Source organism: Paralichthys olivaceus, chromosome 21, assembly GCF_024713975.1.
Source record: "Paralichthys olivaceus isolate ysfri-2021 chromosome 21, ASM2471397v2, whole genome shotgun sequence".
In the NCBI taxonomy this organism is placed as follows: Eukaryota; Metazoa; Chordata; class Actinopteri; order Pleuronectiformes; family Paralichthyidae; genus Paralichthys; species Paralichthys olivaceus.
In genome coordinates this window covers 17,830,897-17,842,768 of record NC_091113.1, presented here as the reverse complement: position 1 = coordinate 17,842,768, position 11,872 = coordinate 17,830,897, and the positions used below count along the sequence as shown (strand labels likewise).

General features: G+C 42.8%; 1 protein-coding gene and 1 long non-coding RNA gene across 2 annotated transcripts; one reads left to right on the top strand and one right to left on the bottom strand.

Annotated features, from left to right (window-relative positions):
• Positions 1–3,011: 3,011 nt before the first annotated feature.
• On the bottom strand, positions 3,012–4,094 carry LOC138406122 (uncharacterized). Its single transcript, XR_011239755.1, has 2 exons — positions 3,827–4,094; positions 3,012–3,510 (listed from the first exon to the last, which is right to left on the bottom strand). It is a non-coding gene; the product is annotated as an uncharacterized lncRNA (long non-coding RNA).
• Positions 4,095–4,230: 136 nt separating this feature from the next.
• cyp26a1 (cytochrome P450, family 26, subfamily A, polypeptide 1) lies at positions 4,231–7,938 on the top strand. The gene is made up of 7 exons (XM_020082655.2): positions 4,231–4,575; positions 4,902–5,126; positions 5,700–5,981; positions 6,192–6,341; positions 6,435–6,569; positions 6,852–6,998; positions 7,149–7,938. The coding sequence occupies exons 1-7, from the start codon at positions 4,387–4,389 to the stop codon at positions 7,485–7,487; spliced, it is 1,467 nt and encodes a 488-aa protein (XP_019938214.1). The 5' UTR covers positions 4,231–4,386; the 3' UTR covers positions 7,488–7,938.
• The last annotated feature ends 3,934 nt before the right edge of the window (positions 7,939–11,872 follow it).

Below are 11,872 nucleotides of genomic sequence, written 5' to 3'. Positions count from 1 at the left end.
AAAAACATTGGAGTGGCCCCTTCACTGAGAATACTCATGACGTAGACAGGGGTCAAACATTATTATTATTATTAATATTAAGTGCGTAACCTACCAGTTAAAACTATGTCTCTGCAGCAGCACCCCCCCTCCCTCCACCCCACCTAATCTCTCCCTATCTTTGACGGCCAGTGAACTTGGTTGCGCCATGGAGTTCACCAAGATGTCAGGGTCACAAGCAGGTCAGCCAGTGTGCGAGCTGGGGGAGGAGGGAGAGAACAAATGTGTGCACGCACAGCGGATGTTTAGCGCTTGTGCTGACTGCGCGCTCGTGTGTATCCGTGTGCGTGTGTGTGCACATGTGAGCGTGCAGCTTTGGAACTGAGCCAGGCTACCTGCAGCTTCCATCATCATCATAACACAGATGAAAAGTAAATACATAAACTAAGTACGGTTTTGATTTACTGAAAGGTGATTTACTTTACTGCATTTCAGAGGAAATATACTTTATAGTTTGGAACTCACAGATGGGAAATCTACATTCTTTGGAAAATATTGTTTAACCTACAAAACATTGCATGACAAGTTCGGAACTGTTGTAAAATAAAGTACCCAAACGGATTTTTATTATTCAGACACAGAGGCAACTTTTTTTTATTGATTTTAACTTAAGACATGAATATTCTATTATTCTAAATTAGTTTTAAACTTTTTTTTTAACCTACATTCATCTCCTGGAAAAAGTGTTGAATTCTTTTCTGTAGCACCAATAAGTCAATATAAGAAATGTTTAGTGGAGGAAATAGAGAACAGCTAAATGATTAAATAACTGAACAAAAATTATTAAAGATTATTTATTAAACATAATTCTTTTTCTTTTTCACCTACAAATTAAATGTTAAATGAAATAATCTCAGTTTTGTATGCCTTTTGCACTATTTGTATTTATTTTGTTAACGTGTCCCTAACGTGTTAACAGGGTCTCTGTCTACATCCATACATTTTCATTTCCAAACTAAAACATATCCAAACAATGCTTTTGGCTGTGCGTCAGTTTTAATCCCTGCCCAGTCTAACAGGTCTGAAAACACAAATCACATTCATGTACACTGGGCACGTGCATCCCGGTATAAACAGGAGGGAATGAGTGTGCTGGTGTACACAGGAATTGTTGCAGATGACTCAAATAAAAGCTCGTCTCCTATTTATGTAAGATGGTGGATCATTGTAAATTGCTGAATTTTACTGCACAACAGCTTTTAGCAAAGACACCAGGGTCAGCAACGCTTGTAATTGATTACCCATGTTGTGTTCTACACTGGTAACTGAGGCTACTGCCGCTTGTTTTGCAGAGGCTTCATGACCAGATCAGCAAGCGGTTGTGATTTACGATGTCATTGTTTCCATTTCAATTTTTGCCCTTCCAGAATAAAATGCAGATGTTGAGTTTCAAGCTAAAACCGGAACCAGCAGCATTTAAAACTTCTCAGTTTTAGCTGTTTTAAAATTCTGGAGTAGAGTGGACAGAAGGCGTTTCCGTAGCACACGCTTTCAACCGAAAACGTGGTAGTACGGATGCTTCCTCTGTCTTCAGGGCTCAAAAACTCTGTAGTAGTGTGGATGCAGGGCATAAATAGAAACAGTGATGTATTAAGACTAAAACAGATTAGTGTGGACGTGGCCTCCTGTGGTCCCCACTGGCTGCACTGTCATTTAGCTCACACAATAATTAGCTGAATGAACATGTAGGTGATTTCTGTGTTTGGAACGTGTGTTCTGGTGGTGCTGCTTGTGGAAATGTCATGGAGTCATCAAAATCCAAAGGGTTCATTCTCCGGGGACCGTGTTCTATGAATTGATTGTGAAGGTTGATACTGTTAGTGCTGGATAAGAGAGCTAATAAAATGCTTTGCCAAATATTTTGATGTGTCCAGTCTGTATATTCTGACCTGGAAACAAATATTTGGACCAGGATAAAAAAATGTTTGACTCTAAATTAAATGGTATTATGCTCTTATGTGGACATAAACAGGAGTGTGGGCATATAAACAGCCAGGAAACATTCTCTACACTTGAACTTCGCTTCACCCATTCCTCCTTCCCCCTGCTTTATCGCACCTGAACTGCAGAATCCTGTTTCACACATTCGCACTATTATGAGAAAAACTCACCAGCTACAGCATGACCAGCTGGAAACCCATTCACCCTGAACATGAATCACCCACTGCTCTCTGCTTGAACACACAGTAAACAAGGATTTGTCCAGTAATGCTGAACCTGATCTGTAGTTCAATTGTGGATACACTGTTAAATGATAAATGGTCTGTATTTATATAGCGCTTTTTTAGTCTCGATGACCAAAACATTTACAGTGCAGTAAATAGCTATGTTAATGAAAATGTTCAGACTTGACTCATAGTAAGGTCTATATGAAATACTCAGTCTTACCCTTCTTTAGGATACCAAGCCAGTGTGTGTACAAAGTGATCATTTAGAATCATAAACCAGCTCACGTTTTCTAACTTTCTCAGTCATCACCACTCACAACCACTTTAAGTAAAAATACTGATCAGGTCAGATTTTTTTTAATTCATATAAATGTATTGCATCAGAACATACTAAGTTTTGATTAGTATTAGAGTATTTGATTGTGCTTCCTTATTAGGAAAGTGTATTCTCATTATAGTTTTACTGCTTTATCAGTGAAACAAAGGGCTACGTGCCGTTTCCAAGACTGGATTAATGACTGGGAGAACCCCGGGGGCCCCTGGTGCTCTGTTTCACAGTTTTTCGGAGGATTTATAATTTAACTGAAACACTGTTTGGGTATAGACACACCACGAAAGTATAATATAGTCCAACATGATAGATGCAGGGCCACGTAATATCCAATCTGAGAAAAACATGTTGCACAGAGTGAAAGGAAGTGGGGGTTACGAGGGGCCTTTTGGCTAATCTTTGCCCCAGGGCCCCATAGCATCTTAACGCGGCTGTGCTTTTTCTAATTCCTCATGATGGATCAAATTCAGCACTGAATTGTTTATTTATTTATTCAATGGTTATCAATCAGCAATCATGTGGTGGACTGATTATAAAAATGACACGGAGGATGTGTCCTCAGTTATAGCAGAAAGTTAAAAGAATGTCACATCCGAGCCAAAATGGGAGATCAGATTATACGTCCAGGTTTTGTGAGAATGTAATACTGATAGTTGTCGTTCCTTCCCACCAGGGTGAACCTCAGGGCAGCCTTGCAGTCAGCCAGAACAGAGGGATCCATCCGCGTAATGTGTCGCAGTAAAAGCAGCAGCCAGGCTGTCTCACTGCGCCCTGGCGCACACACGCCCCGACGTTATAGCCGGCCATAAAAACACGAGTCCAAACGCGGGGTGAGGATGTGGTGAACGGCTGATGAGCCTCTGCTCCGTGTTTACTTTTCATGCGCTGGAGCCGGGGATGACCTTGCGTGCGCGTGCGCCAATGTGTGCGCCCGTCCCTCCGGCTGCCTGTGCTGACCCAGGTTTGAACTCGCTGAGAGAGAGAGAGAGAGAGATCATTTTTATAACACACACACACACACACACACACACACAAACACACAGGTTAAAGTCTTCCAGATTAGAAAAAGGTCGGATGTGAAAGTGGTCAGATAGAAGCTGAGTCACTCAGAGGACAGCTTCCACTCCACTGTTAATCATTTCATCTTTCACTCATATGCACCCCGATGTTGGCACCGCCATCATGTTTGAATAATCCTAGCTGGTTAAAGTGTCAGTCAGAAAACGTCCCAGTGGGGTAACTCGTATACAAATCAGGGTCGTGTACAATAAAAAGAAATATACAAAACCCAGTTAAACTGTGAATGGCACCAGTGGGAGCCGCAGGAGACGGATTAAGACGCTCTCTTTTCCATTTGGTGAAGCAGCTGAAAATGTGCTGCGTAAAAGCGCTTTGCTCTTGAATGCAGGCCGCCCTGCAGGCATGATTACTGAGCCTGCGAGCGGCCTTAAGCCAAGGTAATGAGTGTGTAAACTAGCTGCCTTATTGCCAACAAAGGCGTCTTGGGTCGTGCGGCCATTGTCTCGGAGGGAATCGGCACCTTTTCTCAGTGAAATCCGCCGCGGATTGTCTGCGTGCAACAGGAGGTAGGGATTAAAAAGATGCGGCCCTTGGAACAAATGGCTGAGGCGAGTCAGCCGGTACAGGCGGGAGGCGGAGCCGAGCGACACCCACAATTAAAGATGAACTTTGAGTGAACTAATTTATCTGAGGGAGGAGAAGGTAACGGGCTGCCCGCAGTCCTGGCAGCCTATAAAAGCGCCGCAGGAGCAGCCCGGAGCCTCAGTAGCTGACAGAGCTTCACCTGAGCTCCTCCGACCGCGACACGCTGCCTGACACCGACGCAACATGGCTCTGAGCGCGCTGCTGGCCACCTTACTGTGCACCATCGTGCTGCCCGTCCTGCTCTTCCTGGTGGCGGTGAAGCTGTGGGAGGTTTACATGATCCGAGGCAGAGATCCGAGCTGCTCCAGCCCGCTGCCGCCCGGATCTATGGGCTTACCTTTCATCGGAGAGACGCTGCAGCTCATCCTCCAGGTAACTGCACGACAGAGCTGCAACTGTCTCAGGGAAACTTTGCACGGTGCCTGATCCACGCGTGGATTAGGATGCTCCAAACACTGAGGGATTTCAACACTTTACATTTTCCAATTCAAGCAGTTAATTGAGAACTTTTTATTCTGCTTTTTTAACCAGCTCAACCCAAGATCTTGAAGTGTATTTTAGTAAAATGTTCTAGTTTTAATTAATGTACTTATAATTTTTGCCTGTCCTTTCCATTGCTGCTGTGTGTTGCCAACAGTCTGCAGACGTGTTCAAATTTGTTTGTTTAATGGTGTTGATGTGTGTGTGTGTGTTTGCAGAGGAGAAAGTTCCTGCGGATGAAGCGGCAGAAGTACGGTTACATCTACCGCACACATCTCTTCGGGAACCCCACGGTGCGCGTCACAGGAGCGGATAACGTCAGGCAGATTTTGCTGGGGGAGCACAAGCTCGTGTCTGTGCAGTGGCCCGCGTCTGTGCGCACCATCCTGGGCTCGGACACGCTGTCAAATGTGCACGGAGCCCTGCACAGGAGCAAGAAAAAGGTACGTCAGGATTCTGTTTGAAAGTCTGCAAGAAGTCTGAGAAACTTTAGGGTCTTACATTTTCTCAGTGCCAAACTTTCACTATCATCTTTTCACCAGCATAAACATAAGCCCAGCCTGTGGCACTGCAGTCAGATTAAAGCAAATAATAGATTGAATGGTAGATTGTTCGGTGAGGAGAAGATGTATATTTTACATCCACATCCTACAGCTTGTTGTATTAGAATTACTGCATCAGAGACCAAATAAGGATGTTCACTAAACAAAAGATACATCATATTTTCAAATCAAATGGAAAGAATATCTGCTCTGTATTTATTTGAACTTGTTTAAAATGGAAATTGGCACATTTTAAAACTTTTTTAAAGCAGTGGAGAATAAAGACTGAACTAGATTACCTGATAAGAATTTTGCCGTGCAGTGTATATTCTTAGCTGTCATATCTGTTGATTGAGCACATTGGCCAAATAGTAACTTTTTTGTCATTATGTCTTAGAAATTAAGTTTGGATATTATGGTGTAAAGCTTGGAAGGTGCTTGGACTCACAAACCACTGTCTCTTCTCTTGTCCAGGCCATCATGCGAGCCTTCTCCAGGGAAGCTCTGGAGCTCTACATCCCCGTCATCCAGGAGGAGGTGCGGGCTTCGGTGAAGGAGTGGCTGGCAAGGGACCCTTGTGTGCTGGTGTACCCCGAGATGAAGAGGCTTATGTTCCGTATCGCCATGAGGATCCTGCTGGGATTTGAGCCAGAGCAGATCAAGACTGATGAACATGAGCTGGTAGAAGCTTTCGAGGAAATGATCAAGAATCTTTTTTCTCTGCCTATCGACGTGCCCTTCAGCGGACTGTACAGGGTAAGAGACAGACACATCATTTTCTTGTAGCTACACCACATTTCCAACACTCTGAAGTGGAGCTAAGTGATCTGAACTTGAAGGACTATACAAGTCATTTTGCGCGATATTGAACAATATTTAAAATTTAAAAGCATCAGCGTCAAACCGATGATATCCACTGTGGTGGATTACTTGACTCACACTCCTGCCATCCTTCCTATTCTCCAGGGTCTGAAAGCGAGGAACTTCATCCACTCCAAGATAGAGGAGAACATCAAGAAGAAGGTGCAGGAGTCAGACAATGGGTGGAATCACAGAGACGCTCTGCAGCAGCTTATAGACAGCAGCAAAAAGAATGGAGAGCCCTTCAGCATGCAGGTAATGACTGCACCATCCCATTTGCCTCTATCCTGCTCATAAAGCCTTAACCTTAGTCAGGGCCTAATGCAGCGTCTGCTTTTCTGTTTCTAGGCCATTAAGGAGTCTGCCACAGAGCTGTTGTTCGGGGGGCATGAAACCACAGCCAGCACAGCCACCTCTCTGGTCATGTTCCTGGGCCTGAACCCTGAAGTTGTGGACAGACTGAGGCAGGAACTAATGGAGAAGGTGAGTTACACACATAACTTGAGCTCCATAAATTGTTGTCACAACACCTACGATCAAGGCGGGTAGTTTTATGGTAGGTTTGGTATCACCTGTGCTTGCCATAGAGATTACGATTGCAAAGTCAAATATATTAGTCATATTTAACTCAGGTCTGATTAACAGCACATGGGTTTATCTCTGTAGTTTGCTTTGGTGTGTGATTTGAGTCACTGAATATGGAGCACTATTCACTTCCCAATCAATCTTTTCTTAATATTCTCTTTTTTGTGTCATTGTGTTCAGGAGGAGCAGGGGATGGACTTCCAGAGTCTGAACCTCGAGTCCTTGGAGCAGTTAAAATACACCGGCTGTGTCATTAAAGAGACGCTGAGGATCAACCCTCCTGTCCCTGGGGGCTTCAGAGTGGCCCTCAAGACATTTGAACTCAATGTACGTTAACAAAGATTTCTGAAGTTTGTTTGATTGGCAGATTGATGTCCACTGTTCAGAGATCATGCAACCCCTAAGGTTCCCACAGGCAGTTGACAGGAATGCGTCCAAACTAGCTGCTCACTCATTATATTCTCCTCACTTCTTCAGGGTTATCAAATCCCCAAAGGCTGGAACGTCATCTACAGTATCTGTGACACCCATGATGTGGCAGAGATCTTCCCCAACAAGGAAGCCTTCCAGCCGGAGCGCTTCATGACCGAATTCTCAGCCGACTCCTCCAGGTTCCAGTACATCCCGTTCGGAGGCGGCTCCAGAATGTGTGTGGGCAAGGAATTTGCCAAAGTCCTGTTGAAGATCTTCCTGGTGGAAGTGGTCACAAAGTGTCACTGGACTCTGTTAAATGGGCTGCCCACCATGAAAACAGGACCTACTGTCTATCCTGTGGACAATCTGCCAACCAAGTTTACCAGCTATGTACAAAATTAAGCTGCGACTACAAGGGGTTGTTTCCTAAAAGTGATGTGAAATATGAGGCGTGTATGTTTTTATTCCAAATCCAAAGGTTTGGAAGCACTCAGGTGTTCTTAGGAAACAGGCTGCATTTTGACATGAAGAGAAAAGGTTCTTTTGGATTTGTGTCCATGTGGTCTTTTGGCATGAACTGTATATATTGTAGATGAATTGAGAATGTATTTTATATGATAGTGTGAATTTTGAATTTGTATATATTCATTTTTTGAAGATATGAACAAACTAAACAAGAGGCACTATACACAAACATGGAACACTTAAATCAACTCAGAGGTGTATCTATAGGATTATGTACATATATAATGTAGAGTCTGTTATATAACTTCCTTTTCTTATCCCACCTTATTTAAGTGACCTGTGTTACATTGTATCATCTTTTTATTTAATAAAACTGTTTTGCAATTAATCTTGATTCTAACCTTTCTTGGAACCTCGATAGAATAAAGTTAAATGTGTAAAACATCTACTGGTACGCACCTCCTGCCTGTAGCAATATTTCCACACAACCACAAAGACTTGAAAAACAAATTGTGTGAGATTTCCTTGTAATATTGGCTCCTCCCACAAGGCAAACCAAAGCTACGATACATCAGTGACGTCTCAGGCCCTGTTCAGACCTGGTATTATCATCTGATCAGGTGGAGCTGCTCACGGTACACAAAACATCATTTGTTCTCCACGTACAGAAATGATAAACATGTTTATTAGCATATACAGCTAGGAAGTGAGGTCCAGTCTCATAGTCACATTCTAATGCCAGGTCTGAATGGAGAAACACAAAGGGCCGTCTTCTTGTGATCAGGGACAGATGTTAATACTAGGTGTGAACAGGACCTGAGAGTAGCAGTGAGATTGTGTTTGGAACTTGAGGTAATGGTTATGAGTCACACACACACACACATCCTATTATCCTTATACAATCAACAAGTTGTGAGAGGAAAAGGAAAATAGAAGACAAATCTAAAATTGGAACTAAACGGAGGCTGATGACCCTGGCAGATGAGCAAAGAGGGTGAAACTGAGTTCAAACTGATCAGCTCAGTTTCAGGACACTCCACCCCCATTGGAACAGTGGAAGTAAGCCAGTAGTATGGATACTGGGATCATTCTTTCTGCATATTTGGGGTAACAACCAGAAAAAGCTGAATAACTAAAGTTAACCTTCACAGCATTTAAACTGTTTTTATTTTAGCACTTTGTAAGGAGAATGGGGGTGGAGCTCAAAGTGTCATCTGAAACTAGAAATACCATCCTGCATTTGTATGCCTCCACCAACCAATGTAGTTTGAGTTATTTACATTTTTTTCAGATTCACCATGACCTTTACCTTTTGAAAAAAGACCATAATGGCAGAGCTCTGTAAAACAAGACAGCACCATGATCAACAGGCCTAAAACACGTATTGTGAGACCACTGTGACCTTGACCAAGGTAATCCTTGAGTTTTGGTGCCAGATGTATTTAAATGACCAATGAATGTTCCTGATCTATGACATTCACAAGAACAGAAAGTCACAGTGGCCTTGAACTTTGACCTTCGACCGCTGAAATCAAATTAGTTCATCTTTGAGTCAAAGTGAATGTTTGTACCAATGTATATCGGTGATTTTCACAGGAATCGGATGAAAGACCACCCAAAAAACATAATGCCTCTGGCTGGTATATTTTGCTCTCTCTCTCTGAAATCGTTTAGGTGTCAGGCTGATGGTGGCCTAACTGGCAGATGTGCTTTGGCCTTTTTCACAGGTTGTTTCTCTCTCTCTGGTGCCGCTCTGATTTAAACCCAGCATCCCTCCACTCCACACCGACTTCTTAGCATTGTACTGTTGTCCCTGGCCATTGTTTATTACTGTGCTGCTTGCAATTATTGGATCCACAAATGCTGAACTGTTGTACTTATTGTTAGTCACAGTGGCTAAGAGTTTCAGTTTAATGGCCAGATTGTAATACTAAATTGTAGCTGACACCTTTATGTCCAACCATCCTATCCTCGCTGGGTCAGCCCTCGAACGATGTGAATGAACTTTTCTGAACTTTGCCTCCTCTCCTTACTCTAAAGAGCCGTCTGCTTCCCTCCATTGTTCACCATCACCCAGTGGAGACCAAACTTACCATGGCCAAGGCCATTTTTGTCTACATTTGTGACCATTGTAGTGAATTTACAACACAGTGTTGAAAGAGGTTTGAAACTAGCTTGCTTTCAATTAGATCCTCGGGCCTGAACAGTCCAGAGTAAATCATTGTAATAGCTAGTGAAGTAGTGTTATTGAAGGCAGCGTGTTTATACACCGAACCACTTGTTGCCATGAACAGTTGAGGTGAGGAGGCGAGTCAAGAGAGTGAAGTTTCTATTTGAGTTTCAAGATTATGATATCCCTGTAATGATATCATGTGCAGTGATCATCCATGTTAGACAACATTATTGCATGGTATCTCTACATCCGTCTCTATGCTGCTACAGATATGATGATCTCACAATAGAAATGAGACAAACAAATGTCATGCTGCAAACCAAAATATAATCAAAGAATGTAAACAGTTATTTCATGAAAACACATCCAGCAATATATTGAATAATGTGATGGAAATTATAAGAGCACAACTCTGGGTATCTTCATGGGGGGGCATTTTTGAAACCCCTAATGACAAGTACTAATTGAGCTCTGATATATAACAACAGCTTGTCAACAACTGGAAATGCTATTGTATTTAGATAATGTAAATACGTTGTTAGAGATGTTTAAATATGGGGTCATATGATGGGCTTTTTACAAATGTACGCAGACAAACACTTATTATGTTATATTTCTCATTTATAAAGACCTTTGTTCACTATCAGGGCCTAACATGTCTGTGTGCATTAAACATATGGTTGGTGGAGGGGGGCAAATAATCTTATCAAATCAAAGTCAGTGTGGGTAATCGCGCACAGTGAGGATGCACTTTAATGTCAATGGGCATCTGTTTGGTTTGATGACCGGGTTTCACAGAGAGTCAATTGGCTTATAGCATCTGTGGTGAAAAAGTCAATGTAAGTCAATGAAAGTGTTAATTCCTCAAACTGCGTTTGCACAGCGTCTGCTGGCCCCTTGGCCCCTGCTGTGGAGCTGTATGAGTGCCCAGTAAGAGATGCTGATGGGATCGTTAGCATGGTTGTTAGTGGCTCACTGTGATTATTCATAATTTGAGAGACCGTTGACAAGTTCAGCAGGTCAGATAGAGGTGAGCACTCTGGGAGAGCTACTTATTGCGTCAACACTTCTTTATCTCACTATCTCTGATCAAGGTTCACCAACTACTGTTTGTGGTGATACTTGTGAAATGCATTCAGTGTTAAAGAGTATCGTTCACTGCAATCTATCATTTAACTGTTAAATGAAAAAAACAGTTGAAACAGTTAACTGTTAAATTAAAATAGTCTTATTTTACAGAGGTCAGAGATTGTTACCATTCTTCTTTCTCAAAACAAACCCATAACACACAGGTACAGTATGTGTCTGTATCAAATCTGTGAGGAGGGAGTTTAAGGGTGAAATTAACATTCGGTAAGGAGGAGACTGGGTTTAAGCCGCCAACCCTTTGTTTAATGGACCATCCGTTCAGCCTCCTGAGCCACACCATCATAGGGTCACATCTTTAGCCGTTTTCAGACATGACCTCCAGGTAAAATCTGGAGAATTGGCTATAGAGACAACACTGCATAACCACATCCTCTGCTGCAACCACTGATGTTTGCAAATCAATAGGGAATAGGTAGGAAAGCAAAACCAGATTACGGTGAGCATTTGCTCTGCTTTAATGAGAACACTGAATCAATTTTCAGCGGCTGTGGCTGAGGGGTAGAGTGGTCATCCTCCAACCAGAAGGTCAGCAGTTCAATCCCCAGTCTTCCCCATCTGCTTGCTGAAGTGTCCCTGGGCAAGATGCTGAACTCATAGAACAAAAAGTGCTGCTCATAGATGCACTGTATGAATGTGTGTGTGAATGGGTGAATGGAAAACTGTACTGTAAAGAGCTGTGAGTGGTCACCAAGACTAGAAAAGCTCGATATAAATACAAACCATTTACCATAACTCTCGGTTTCACAATCTTTGCACACTGGCTCTGTTTTTTCTCTGAGCAACGGAGTGAAATTCACTCGTGTTAATTGTGTAAATACAGGGGGTGTATTTTGTCTACAGATAATGATTGTGTTTGTGGTGGCTAATTTCCACTTTTTGAGATCAGCAACGCCTCCTGGTTGTGGACCACCCTGCGGCCCGCCACGACCACACAACGTTTTCTGAGTGAGCAGCACCCAGTCACACCAGTGGTGCAGGGATACATGAGTCACTGAATGTG